The 14,352-nt window shown below is 41.2% G+C and overlaps 1 protein-coding gene across 12 annotated transcripts in view; it reads right to left on the reverse strand.

Annotated features, from left to right (window-relative positions):
- Positions 1–14,352, reverse strand: part of NEO1 (neogenin 1) — a 516,517-nt gene that overhangs the window by 53,112 nt on the left and 449,053 nt on the right. For 9 of the 12 annotated variants that reach the window (XM_073363101.1, XM_073363105.1, XM_073363098.1 and 6 more), the window contains exons 15-18: positions 13,594–13,788; positions 12,708–12,803; positions 11,243–11,466; positions 5,873–6,011 (exon numbers count right to left, since the gene is read on the reverse strand). In XM_073363101.1, the coding sequence (XP_073219202.1) occupies positions 5,873–6,011; positions 11,243–11,466; positions 12,708–12,803; positions 13,594–13,788 (654 nt within the window). The remainder of the gene's footprint in view (positions 1–5,872; positions 6,012–11,242; positions 11,467–12,707; positions 12,804–13,593; positions 13,789–14,352) is intronic. The other 3 variants (XM_073363103.1, XM_073363099.1, XM_073363097.1) reach the window with 1 other exon arrangement.

Below are 14,352 nucleotides of genomic sequence, written 5' to 3' on the forward strand. Positions count from 1 at the left end.
GTAACGATGGTTCTTCGAGATGTGGGTCCTTGCGGTTGCTCCTCTGTAGGTGTGCTTGTGTCCCTGCGCGGCTGATCAGAGAACTTCAGTAGCAGTGTTCACTGGGCCTGCACATGCACCGTCTCTCCTTGTGCTGCACCACAAGTATAGCTGGTGTGCATGAGCTAATGCCCCTCAGTTCCTTCTCTACAACAGAGTCATAGACAAGAACTCTGAAGTAGAGGGAAGGAGGGTGGATTGTGGAGCACCTGCAGGGGGACACATCTCGAAGAACCACAGTTACCATACAAGGTGATTAAGTTCTTTTTCTTTGAATAGTGTCCCTATGGATGCTCGACTGTAGGTCACTCCCAAGCAGTACCCCTTCTGGAGGGCCAGGACTTCGGAGTCGGGTCAGTTACAAATGACAGCACTGTGAAACCGAAGATGGCATCAGAGATGGAATCCCAGTGATCGCATAGTGTTCTGCGAAAGTGTGAACTGACTCCCATGTCGCTGCTCTACAGAGCTCTGAGCTAGGGACATTCTTGAAAAAGGAGATGGATGAAGAGATTGACCTTGTGGAGTGTGTACGAATAGAGTCTGGAGGGATCATGCTGCAAACTTGATAACACTATCTGATGAAATTTGAGACCCACTTGGATAGCCTTTGGGCACACCTCCACAGAACATTATGCGATCACTGGGGACTCCACCTCCGATGCCATCTTCAGCTCCACAGTGCTGTCATCTGTAACTGAGCACTAGGATGTTTCCACAAAGGAGAGAAAAAGTCTACGGAACTTCCTGAAGGCCTTTGTCCTGTCCAGGTAGAAGGCCAGGGTTCTCCTGACATCTAGAACATGTAATATAGCTTCCCTGTTGTCTTGGTGAGGCTTGCGGTAGAGGATTGGAAGGTGAATCAATCGATGCATGTGAAACGGGGAGGTTACCTTAGGGATGAATTTTGGATGGGACTGGAGTGTAACCTTGATTGGAAAAAATACCATGTAGTGGGGATGTGTCACCAGAGCTGCTATCTCCCCTATCCTCCTGGCCGAGGTAATCGCTGTGAGAAAGGCCATTTTCATTGGCCGAAAACCAGTCTCCCTTTTCCAGTGTTGGAATGATCCTTGATAAGGTGATCTTGAATTTTTGAGCCATGATAAACTTATTGAGAGCTCTGAGGTCTAGTATGGGTCTCCAAACTCCCTTCCTTTTGGGTATTAGAAAATAACAAGAATAGAACCCCTTGCCTTATAGATGTTGAGGTACTGGTTCTACGGCTCATAACAATAGCAGACAATCTACCTCTTGTAGTAAACTCTTGTGAAAAGGGTCCCTGAAGAGGGACAGAGAAGGGTGTTGTTGAAGGGGTAGGGAGGTAAAATGCATGAAGTACCCAGTTTGAACAATCACTAGGACCCATTGGTCTGATGTTATGCGCTCCCAGGTGCTGTTGAACGCTGCCAATCAGTGGCCAAATGGGCATGGTCGGCTGTGTCAGTCAGGGGGATTGGTCTAATGGCACCTTAACCTGCTCGTCAAAAGTGGTGCTTAGACGTAAAGAGCTGGGACGAAGATTGTGGACCAGGTGGTTTGTGGTTAGGGAATTTTCCTTTCTTCCTTTGCAGCTCATAGTGGTGTTGTGGTTGGTACTGAGACGTGTGTTCTACACTGGGATGAGCGACTAAATCATCTCTTTTGTTCCGTATATAGATACCCAGTGACCGGAGGGTAGCTCTGGAGTCCTTCAGGGTGTGAAGGGAGGCATCAGTGTTCTTGGCAAAAAGCTTCGTGCCCTCAAAAGGAAGGTCCTCAACAGTGGACTGTGCCTCTTTCAGGAAGCCTGACAAATGGAGTCATGACACTCTCTGCATCACCACAGTTGTGCAAATGGACCCAGCCACTGTGTCAGCCACATCGAGGGCAGATTGCAGCGATGTCTTTGCCATTAATTGGCGCTCCTGGATAATAGCCTTAAATTTGGTCACAATGTGCTTCTGGCATCTTTTCAATAAATTCATTCACTTTTGAGTAATTTATGTAATCATAATTCACCATGAGGGCCTGGTAGTTGGCGATACGGAATTGTACAGTGGCTGAGGAATACACTTTTTTACCAAAAAGGTCAAGGCGCTTCCAATCCCCGTTGTAGAGAGTAGCTCTTGACAGTGTGATCGGTTGTGGAAGTTGACGGCGTCCACCATGATGGAGTTGGGTGTTAGGTGGGAGAATAGGAATTCAGATTCCTTAGAGGGGACATAGTATTTTTTGTCCACTTACTTGCAGGTTGGTGCCAAAAAGATGCTGTGGTCTGCCACACAGTCTTTTCTGGGTCTAAAATGGCTTAATTAATTAGGAGGGCAATCTTTGAGGAGGAGGAAGAGTAGAGGATGTTAAGGAGTTGATGGTGGGTGTCCATGACTTCCTCCAATGGTATCTGAAGAATGACTGCCACTCTCTTTGCCAGCTCCTGGGAGAGACAAAAGTTGTCTGCTAAAGATGGTGGAAGAGGAAAATTAAGAGGATATGATCCTCTGTGTCACTTCCTCCCCTATACCAGCTTCCTGTTCCTCTATGACGAGGCTTGAAGACTGAGAGGCATGCTGGCGGTGCACCACCCAAGGGTCCCAATATGGCCATTGGGATGGTGGTGGCATAGAGCTTGGCGGTGGCACCCATGGGTGTCCATACCAGGATGGTGCTTGTGGGGCCATCTGTGGGTATATCCTGGGTCTCTGTTGGTAGTAGGCACCATATGGAGCTTGGGAGGAGTACTGCAACACTACCTCCTCTGGCTCATTGTCTGACCCCTCACTACAGGGCAGAGGGGCATGGCAACGGGGATACTTCCCGTGCTTGGTGGAGGCTTGGTGCAAAGGTCTCGGTACTGAGAGATGGGGACTCTGGTGCATCTGGCATGTGGAGGTCTCTGAAATGGTGGGATTCTTCTGGTACTGATTGTCCTGGCATAGGTGGTAGTGTCGGGGAGGACGGGGATCTTGTCCACACCAGTTGCTCCAGTGTCAGGCAAGCTGTCGGTGGTGGTGTTGATGTGGATTTGAGTACCAGGAGCATCTTTTTAGAAGATTGGTTACCCCTGTCCTTCAGGGCTGATGACTCAGTGCCCATGCCCATCGGGTCTGTAGGCCTGTCAAGGAGTTCTGGTTGCTGTCGGTCTCTGTGATCCATAGGTGCTGGACTGAGATAGTCTTGATGCCGGTGATGCCAAAGATATTGAGTGAGATGGTGACTGATTGCAGCTATCTTGGGGCTCACTGTGGGGACTTACCACTCTCTTCTTAGATGATTTATGAGAGGGATCTTCAGCCTGTTTCCTTGACCCAGCCCTTAGATGTAGAATGCTGTAGGGAAGGCTCATGTCTACCAGGCAACTGGGGTCGGAGAGCTGCCTCCATGAAGATGATGTTCTGGCACAGCTCTCTGTCTTTGCAGGATCTTGGCTGGAGTTGTTGGCAAAGACCACACTTCTGTTGTGTATGGCCTTCCCCGAGCCTGTGAACGTACTGAGAGTGTTTGTCTGTAATCAGGATGGTCTCTTTACAAATGAGGCACTTTCTGAGGTCGACAAACCAGGCATACCCCGTTGGGGGGAAGGATCCACAACAGGGGAGAAAGAACAGGAAAGAAATTAATGACAGGTTTCAGAGTAGCAGCCGTGTTAGTCTGTATCTGCAAAAAGAAAAGGAGTACTTGTGGCACCTTAGTTTGTTCGTCTCTAAGGTGCCACAAGTACTCCTTTTCTTTTTAAAGAAATTAATGTATTTTTTATTTTGTTTTCAAGGGTAAAATAAGAAAGGAGAAGTTGACTACAGCTAGAACTCTTAGTAGTAGACCAACTAACTATAGGTATGAAAATTAAGTGATAGTCTTAATGGACTGCTAATGACTTCATCTCTTGTTGGGGTGGTTGAGAAGGAACTGAGGGGGGTTAACCAACGCGAGCTGGAGAGACAGCACACAAAGAGAGACAGCACATGTGCAGGCCTAACGGACACTACTAGCAAAGTTCTCTGATCACCAGTGTAGTGATCCAAGCTCTCCTACAGTGCAGCGCCCATAGGGACACTACTTGAAAAAGACCAAACCCTTCTTCAGTAGTAGTTGAGGAGTAAGTCCTACGCAGCATTGCCAACCCCAACTGTTCAAAAATCATCAGTTAGGCACCTAAAATCAGGAGACTGGATTAAATCATGAACATTAAAAAAGAAAAGATACATTAGGAGTTCTTTTTATTTGTCTTCTGTTTTTTGAGACTTTTGGGTGCACTAAGGTCATGCTTTCAAGGTTTTCTCCACAAACACAAGGAGTAGAAAGTTGGCGACTCCTCCTATATAAGTCTATGAATATCTCTAATGAAAAGATGACTAGTCAGGGATAGAGAAGTGATTTTCTTCATTTCGCCCTGATTCACATCTCAGTTGCCTGTATTTTTAATACAAATTCTACTTAAAAGGTGTTTACACTTTTCTGCAACTTCTAGGTTCCAACTCTAATGGTTCATGACAGATTAATATTACACTAAAACCAAGTTATCAGATGCTCTTGCTTTGGGCCTCACCACACATCACCCTGATAACTAGACCTAGCCCTGCTTGCCGCTTCTGTCAGCTAGGTAAGTCCCTTAAGAATTTAGACCCTCAGTACTAGGTCAACTATAGTTTCTGTGAAGCTGATACTAACAAAGATGTCTAACACGACAAAGATACATTTCAACCACACCCACAAAAAAGAATAACATTTTCAAAAGCAACATGGATGTTTTTGAAAATTTTACTTTAAATCTAAACAAAGTGAATGGTTTCACTCTTTCTTTATGGTATTGTGCAGACTGGACTGGCTCTTTGTGCGCTTTGTTTTTACATATTTTTAATGTCATTTTTTAATAGATATCAAGGCCTTAAGGCTATTTGGACAGGGGCTTATTTGTATTTACAAGTAAAATAAACCAAAAAGTAAATATAATAAGAATAGCAGATTTAGATTAAATCTCAGGAAAAACTTCCTAACTGTACGAACAGTAGGACAATGGAACAGACTGGCAAGGAAAATTGTGGAATCTCCTTCACTAGAGGTTTTCAAAAAGAGGCTGGATAACCTTCTGTCTTGGATGAGCCTGGTGGTCCCTTCTGACCCTATGGTTCTATGATTCTAAGAAAGCTAAATTTAAGCTAAAGTGAAGATAGCTGGATGCTAACAAAGAAAGTGAATGCTCCCCGCTCTTTGACCAATCTTGCAGGTGAAAAATAAGATACTGGGGGACAGGTCTGGGGCAGAGGGGTTCTGCAACCTACAGATAGTCATTAGGCATGAGTTTCTACCAGCAGCTGTAACACTATCAACAGTTCTGTAGTTTGTAAGCACAGTTTACAGCTCCTATAGTTCTGGTAGCTGCCTAGGCAATTCACGAGGAGATGACGAATGTAGGGCTGATTTTGATGACTACATTTCTATTCACCAAAGTTCTCAGAATAGTTTGTCTCATCTCATTTTTGTCCTATAATTAATGAATTTTAGCAAATTTTCATTATTAATTACAAGATTTTTCTCAGTAGCTGCTATTTAGATATGATTTCTCAGATATTTGAAACATATGTCTCCCTCTTCTTTCTCATTCATTAACTGCGGATCATTTTATCCATTTATTTTCTGTAATTTGATCACAATTCTCTCTTTTATGTAATCTCCACTTCATTGACTTTCAAAGAATATTAATACCAGGATTGCCCCCACTCTGCCCTCTCCCCCACCCCCAAATCCCACATCAGCAACAGCAGAGGACTGCCATTTTAAGTCAGCATTGGGGTAGAACTGACTTTATTCATCTCGTTGAAATGGTGAACAGTTCCAGAAAGACACAAGTGAATACCTAATTCAAAGGTAGTCCCATGAGCTGTCATACTCCAAGTACTTGATCTTCGACCTTTAGTCACCATCACAGAGAACTCATACAAGGTGTTTGGTTTTAAACTGGTCACTAAATAGCTCAAGGTGGTTGTGTTTGCAGTCTGAAAGAAACACAAAGTATAAGGAACTTCTGAAGCGAAAAACATCATTTACAAAGTCTCAAATACTATTGTCTAAGGTAAGTGCCTAAAGCATTATAATAACATCACCAACACTTGAAAACCATAGCCATTAATTCTCTCAATATTCTTTTTTGCTCTACCATGCAAATTCATTAATCATTTACTCTATCTGAAACGAGAAGTTCCTTTCGTAATCAGCAAGAGCATTCAATACTAGTCAACCATAAATGTAAATGCATAAGGTCTAGGACACACTTGTTATGCAGCAAGACTTTTAGCTGTCTACTGGTGGTGTTTAATTTACAGTGTTCCATTAAATGAACTAACCATGGGAAAGAATGATAAAGGGAAGCTAAAATTAAAAATCCATCTTGCAATTTGAGTATTTTTCAAAAGTTATGTTAGGATTCTAAGATAAAATCTAAAGAGTTCAAAAACTAGCTGAAAATGTTGGTTCTCTGAGAGTCTGGGGGACAAAAAAAATTTTTTTTTGTCTGGGGGGACAAAAATTTTCTATACCTATATGTTGGTTTGCAGAAAGGAGGACCATCTGTGGACAGACTTTCCTAAATCACACATAGCCTCCGGCACAGGTAATCAGAAATATGACTCATTTAGTCACCATTTTTGCCTTTGGGCTAAACTGTCCAGTATGTACTGTACGTGGCTTGAGTATAAATAGTATACCTGATGCATACATAAATATACCTGGTTCCTTATTTGGATCTACTGCTAATCTAAAAGCAGAATGAAATGACTGGCAACTTCAAAACTGGACAATGTGACTATATATCCATAAATAATTGCTACCTTCAGAAAATTTTACTTAGAGATAATGTTTCTTTTACTAAAGGTAAAGATTATCTATTAAGTCACATTCCTTGAAAATAATGAGAGAATACCATTCTAATGAAAAGGACATAGAAGTGTAAAGGCAATAACACTCGCATTTCTGATGTAAAGTGTACAATGAAACCTTTTAAAATTATCCCAGTAAAAGATCAAGAAAATTTCTATTTGCCAAATGAAACTTGGAGTCACATAGAGTGCTTTGAATGTTCAAAGAAATGAAAAGCTATTTTTGGATTTGACTAGTTCGGTTTCATCAGGATCAGTATGAATAGGGCCCTACCAAATTCACGGCCATGAAAAACGCGCCACGGACCACGAAATCTGGTCTTTTGTGTGTTTTTATCCTATACGATACAGATTTCACAGGGGAGACCAGTGTTTCTCAAATTGGGGGTCCTGACCCAGAAGGGAGTTGCATGGGGGTCACAAGGTTATTTTAAGGTGGTCGTGGCATAGCCACCTTTACTTCTGCACTGCTTTCAGAGCTGGGTGCCTGGAGAGTGGCAGCTGCTGACTGAGGGCCCAGTTCTGCAGGCAGCAGCGCAGAAGTAAGGGTGGCAATACCATACCATGCCATCCTTATTTCTGCACTGATGCTTGCGGTGGCTCTGCCGTCAGAGCTGGGCTCCCAGCCAGCAGCTGCCGCTTTTCAGCTGCCCAGCTCTGAAGGCAGGGCCGCCCGTAGCAGCAGTGCAGAAGTAAAGGTGGCAGTACCCCAAGCCCCCCACAATAACCTTGCTACCCCACAACAACTTCTTTTTGGGTCAGGACCCCTACATTCTGAAATTTCAGATTTAAATAGCTGAAATCATGACATTTATGATTTTTAAAATCCTATGTCCATGAAATTGACCAAAATGGACCATGAATTTGATAGGGCCCTAAGTATGAAGGAGAGAAAGAATAAAGACAGGGGAAATGACTGTCAGAAATTTCAATTTTAATCAGTCTTACCAAGAAATATTAGATGCATAGGCAAAGCAACCTACTTTTAAGAAAATTTAATCTTGGGTGGAGCAGTTATTGCAACCTAGAGGTTAATAGTCCCTTGTAATTGTTTACTGACTGCCACTTAAAAAAATAAGCAATCCTCCATTGGTAGTACTTGAGCTAATATGAAACCACATATTCAAAAGTGGTTTTCATCAGCTTTACACAGTAAGTGCCATAGAGGATCATATCCATGATCCATCTAGCCCAGTATCTAACCTCTGACAGTAGCAAGTGCAAGATGCTTCAGAGGAACAAGACACTCTGATCTGGACAATTAGGTAATAATCTTCCCCCATAAGGCAAGTCATACCCTGAAACAGCAGGGTTAATAAACTTTATACTTTTCCCCCCTCGCCAGAGTAAACATGGATATTCTTCTTTATTCATATATATGTTTAATTCTTTTTTGAATCCTATTAAGCTCTTGGCCTCAGTCACACCTGGCAGGTATGAGTTTTACAGGTTAATTGTGCACTGTGTAAAGAAGAATTTTCTTCTGTCTATTTTAAATTTGGTGCCTGCCTTTCAGTTTCATTGAATGCCCTTTCACACAATACAAGGCCAAGGAGACAAACTGGAGTGGCCTGATATACTTTCAATTTCATTCACTGTTTTGTTTCTTTTACTGTTTTAAGAAGGTGGCAGTGATATCCCATGATACTAAATATTGCTTAACTAGTACTATAATTATATATGATAGATTTTTGCAGGATAAAATTTATTTTCCTTCTATAGGTTTCTAAAAGATCTAAACTCCAGAAATAAGTGATTTACTTATTTGGAACCCACCATCTGATGAATGCACTTTGTGTGTAGGACAACTGCATTCAAGCAGCAAAGAAAATTTGAAAAATGCTCTCTGACATGTCAAACCAATGCATCCTCTTGGTTGGCAGCAGGTAGAATACTTCAGCTTCAGGAGATACTTCCTATCTGTTCTAGTGCCACAAAGCTCTTCATAGTTACCTTACATAAAAACTCGGAAAAAGAGGGTTCCTGGATTTGTAATCACAGAACTCCTATTCGAGGTTTACAAACTCATCTTGTTCTAAATATTTTCTACAATTTCAACATATGAGGGGGAATCAAAACCAGCAAGTTATGAATGGACTGTATCAACATGCAGTTAGCTGCAATGGGTGAAACACTGATGGGTGACACACTGGCTTGAACATCTGCAGCACTGGAGGCATCAGGATTGAGGTAATTGCAAATCCGTAACGTGAGTCATTAAAGGTACTCAGAAATAGGAACAGATCTGGTGATGGATCTACTGGAGGCCTAAAAGCTATTCTCCATAACCGTAGGAAAAAGCTTTATATATCATCTTGATTTGCATGCTGGGGTCACCTAAGACATAGGCACTGCCACCTAACTGATGGATGTCCTAGCTCCTTCCTGAAAAGGGATCAGCAGTATGGGATCTACACAACTTCTTGGAATCCCATCTTGAGATGTATAAGGGAAGAATCTATCATTGACTTAGAGCTGAACACATGAGATGTGCTGAGACAACAAAATTACACTTAATGACCCTCCGTGGGCAGACACTATTGTGGAACTTGGCATAATAAGAAAATTCTTCTGAAACTGCAGATTCGGAAGACAGCTTCTGATTCCTAATGGGATGAACTGCACAGGGTTACTTTGATAAGGGACAAGGTATGTTTTTCCTTAGAAGCTTGTCAGAATTCTGAACCTCCTCAGCCAGAAATTGTGAAATGGAAGTGCCATGCAAACACTGCATCCAGCGGGTCAGACTTCCAAGTCAGATATCTTCAATACTTGGTTGGTCAGTGGCAATTAGTCTGACAGAGAACCTATGAGAACTCCACTGAGACTGATAGCCCCTAATATGTTCACTTAATAATAAGGTCACTGGAAATGGGCTTGGCAACAATGCACATTCATCAATTCATATTCATTAAGACTACCAAGGATCTGGCTGACAGGACTGCTCAAGAGTCCCTTTGGGCTGAAAATTAGTAGTTGTTACTTCTCCATAAAACAGTAAAGAATACGTGGCTGAAGCAGAGAAAAAACAAACAGTGCACAGACTGTTAATGCTCTGGGATAGATGACGATGGCAACCCAAATGGGTCTAATGCTTATGTGTTCTGAGGCAAACACTTTGCATTGAGGAATTTTGAACAATTTTATTTCATTATTATGTATTATGTTTGGTCAATTACTTATGAATCCATGCTCCTGAGTCATCTGGTCACCAGCACAGAGCATTATGGGAGCAATTAATATAGTACTGCAAAAAGAAAAGGAGGACTTGTGGCACCTTAGAGACTAACAAATTTATTTGAGCATAAGCTTTCGTGAGCTATCTTCAATAGGGTCTTAACTCATGAACCTACAAGCACTGTATAAATGGCTCCCGAGATGCCCAGTGCACATGACTCAGGAATGTGGATTCATAAATAATACTTGCCTTTAGAGGCGTAACACAGAAACCATGTATCTTTTCATATCAATATCATATTTGTGGTTTGTAATAAGATTGCTCTGTAAAGGAGCATAAAAGAAGCTCCATTAACTGGCAAATGTAATAACCATTTCCTTTGAGGCTCATTTCTATCTTGCAATGTACAGTCAGCATTTTCAGGCCTTCAAGAAACTGTTAGTCCAAAGAAGTCTTGAAATCAACTGCCTTTGGTATGGTATATGCAGAAAAATCTGAGAAGCAGGGAATGCCATAATGGAATAGTTATACATTTTTACACAATCACCGCCATAAAAATAGTTTTTATCATCAACTTAGTATGACCCGAAAGGCTTGTCTTTTTCCATTTACATGAAGTAGGGTAAATATCTTTCAGTTTGACTCACCCCATTAATTTAGATTCCCATCACTACTGTTTGAAGAGAACCCAGTAGTAGCATACACAGTGTTACTGTGCTACTGGCCCCACAAAGGTGAGCTCACGTCCTTCACGCAAGCAGTTTATGCCAAGGCCAAATGAAGAATACAAAGTCTATATTCTTTAGCATCCAAACTCCAGCAGAGGAAATTAATCCTGCAAGTGTCTTCCTCCCCCTACCTTCACCCCAAAAAGGAGATTATTCTTCTATCTACTCACATATAACACTCCATATTATACAGAACTATTGTCAGAAAAATAGACCCCAAAATGTCCAGTTAGATCAAGTTTATAAAAACCTTTAAACTGATTACTAAACTGAGGGATATTATTGTAAATGGGAGTCCATTCATGTCAAATTCAATTGGACCCAAATCTAAACTGCTTGCTCAGCAAATACCTCAGCCCTCAAATTGCAATTAACACTAAACGGAGCACTGAATCTGTGTTCATTAAATTGTACCAACTGTGTTGATGTTGTTCAGCTTCCAGTACCTTGTATTTCGTGTTTGCAGGAATGTTGGTTTTCCAGCGGACCGTGTAGTAGCGAGCATCTGTGATCTTCTGATTCTTTGGCAGAGAATTGTCTGCCCAAGTGATCCTTATGGTGTCATGGCTCAGAATGGAAGCCTGAACTCCCACCGGTGGCATCATGGGGGAGGGATCTGGCACTGGAGTGTATGGAGCATTAATAACAAATAAATCAACTTCGGAAGTGTCTAGAGGATTGATGGGTAAAAAGTAGTGTATTATAATTAAAAAGGGAGAATGTGGCATTTTAATGTAAACAAAAACAAAAAAGGAAATGCAGGGTTATACAATGGAATGAAAGATGAGGAATGGAGAAAAAGAGAGAAAAGCCAGAGTTAGTAGGGAACATAAGACTAGCAAAGTAATTATTCCATCCCGATTGCTTTTAATGCAAAGGTTATGAATAAAAATATCCTATACACTTCATCACGTAAGCATACTAACATCTATGAACCTCAATCACCGTATAAAGTACTTTCAGGATAAGATACTAGTTCAAACCTTTGGCTTTATTTGCCTCAAAAACATCCACTTATTTCTTCTCCAGAAAGCAATGATATGAGAAGAACAAGATGGACTTCTTAGGGATAAGTAATTAGTGTTTCATTCAAGATTACTGGAGAACTATCATCTTTCAGAGCATTTTGGGAAAAAAATCTATATGTTATATGAAATAGTGATTCAGGGAATTCAAACACCAAGGTACTCTAGAAAACCTAGCAGAATTCTTGGTCTTCAAAAGAAAGATTAAACTCACAACAATGTTCACATCTGATGGATCATCTCTTAAAACAAGGCCAAAATGCTACACAATGTTAGCAATGCCAAGAAGCAGAACGAGACACAGGGCAACAGCAACTCAGAGGCTAATGGATTACTCTGCTTAAAGCCCAAGATAATATCAGGTTTATTATCAGTTTATTACAAGATGAAAAACATTATCCTAATGCCTCATTTAATTTAGTTACTGCAAAACAAGACCTAAACACATCATACAGAGAATGCATGCATTATAATCAGTGTCTCAGCTTCACAGATAAATGCTATACTTTTTCTGAGACATCCATAAAAGGAAAAAATTAGAGCCAGATTTTTCAAATTGTGCATGTATCATCTGCGCTATACAGTTATAGCCACATACTGAAATCAGAACATTTGTAAGTTTTTGCAGGGTAAACTCTAGAATTTAAAACCAAAACCAAACATACAGTTTTGGGTAGTTTAATAGTTGGCTTAACAATTGAAGTTAACCACAAAGGCAATAATGTGAACCAGTTTAGGACACAGAGAATATCTGATATCATAAGAGAATAAAACTCTATTGCATTATGCATTTTCTCATGTCTTTGATTGCTTTCTGGGACTCAAGGCTATAATTTTCAGCTATGTGTAAACAATAAATTAAAAGAAGGCAAACATTGCCCTTTACCTGTATGAGGCCTGGTCACTGCACTCTCATAGAGTGGGATTCCTTCACCAACATTGTTAAATGCTTTCAGAGTTATGACATAGTGGGAACTTGGATCTGATGGAAGAAAAATTCACATGTAGTTTTAGTGCAATTTCTCATTGCAAATTGTTACTTCTATTTCCTGCCTCTAGTTTCTCTATACTTCACTCACTGCTTTACTTGTTAACAGAGAAATGCATCCAATAAGCAGCAAAACTAGAACTGTGAGTTTTCTCTAAGACTTTGTCTTCCAGCATGCTTTGTGTATCGGACCGTACAAGAATTCTTCGCATACTACAGGATGTCTGTATTCATACCAAATCTTTAACTGGAGCAAAACTGAGATAACACTGAGGTACTAGGGCTGTGGGGAGGCAGCTGGGGCTAGAAAGGCAGCATGTCCAAACCCCTTTGCTGATGATGAGTGGCCACTTTAGACTGCAGTTTGTCCCTGAGGGAAGGGGCCAGATGAGGACTGGCAGTGGGTAACTGAGGCGAGGTGGGCTTAGGGGATTGGGGTTCCCCAGGGAGGGGAGACTCAGAGTGTGGGGGCATTGCTGTGGGGCAGAACCCCAAGGTAAGGGGCACCGGGGTCCAGGAGGGATGCGGGGTCTGAAGTGCTATAAGTGGTGGAGATCAGAAGGAAGCAGGCACCAGCAGGAGGCACTCTGAGGCTGGAACTGAGCTAATTCTCAGATGACCAGCAGGAGGCACCGTGGTGGTGACTGCTGGCCATGCTACACTTCATAATGGAAGAATCTTTGAAAAACACAGTTCCTTATTTTTATTTTAAGCTGTGACTTGGAAAATACCGATACAAATCAGAATTAAAATTTAGAAAACAATGTTAGTGAATTTTCCTCACCCAAGTTCTCAATGGTGTAATAGCGTTGTTTGTAGTCCACTTTGATAGTCTGTGCATGAGGACTGCCAATGCCATACCCTATAGCATATCCTCTTACCACAATGTTCTGGTTTTCAGGAGGAGTCCAGCTCACTACAATACTTGTAACAAGTGGACGAACATGTAGGGAGCTTGGAACTTCAGGAACACGAGTTTCTGTTACAAAAAAGAAAAATGCAAACCAAGTATTCTTACAAGTATTCTTAACCCCTTGTGCTGCCACAGAGCAACGCTAATATTTTTAGGAAACCCCACTTACATTTTTTCTCTGTTAGTGCTCAAAAACAAGGGCTGCAAAGAGTGACAAAATTCCAGTTATTCATCTGTGCATTGCAGCAGAAAGTAAAAAGATAAATGAAAACTGAAAATCCAAATATGGTAATTTTAACTACCAAAAAGGCAGGTCTTGTTATAACAGAAAAAAAGAAAGAAAAAACAACCCCTCTATATAGTAAACTAAAATTAACCGACTTTTATATTCCAATATATACAGAAATTCATACTTCTAGTACTTTTCTTAAAGGAGAACTTTTACACTGGAGCAAAATATTACCGACAGAGACAAATCCATTTAACTTTCTGGCTTTTGTTTATTTTCCTTGCCACTTTGCAGTTTTCCAAAATTTGCTTAAAATAAAGGATTTACCCCACTCCATCCTCACTAACCATTTTCTTCTTATGTATGTAACTGCAGCACAGTCACATTGCTGACTTTTTGGC

This window comes from Lepidochelys kempii, chromosome 10, assembly GCF_965140265.1.
Source record: "Lepidochelys kempii isolate rLepKem1 chromosome 10, rLepKem1.hap2, whole genome shotgun sequence".
In the NCBI taxonomy this organism is placed as follows: Eukaryota; Metazoa; Chordata; order Testudines; family Cheloniidae; genus Lepidochelys; species Lepidochelys kempii.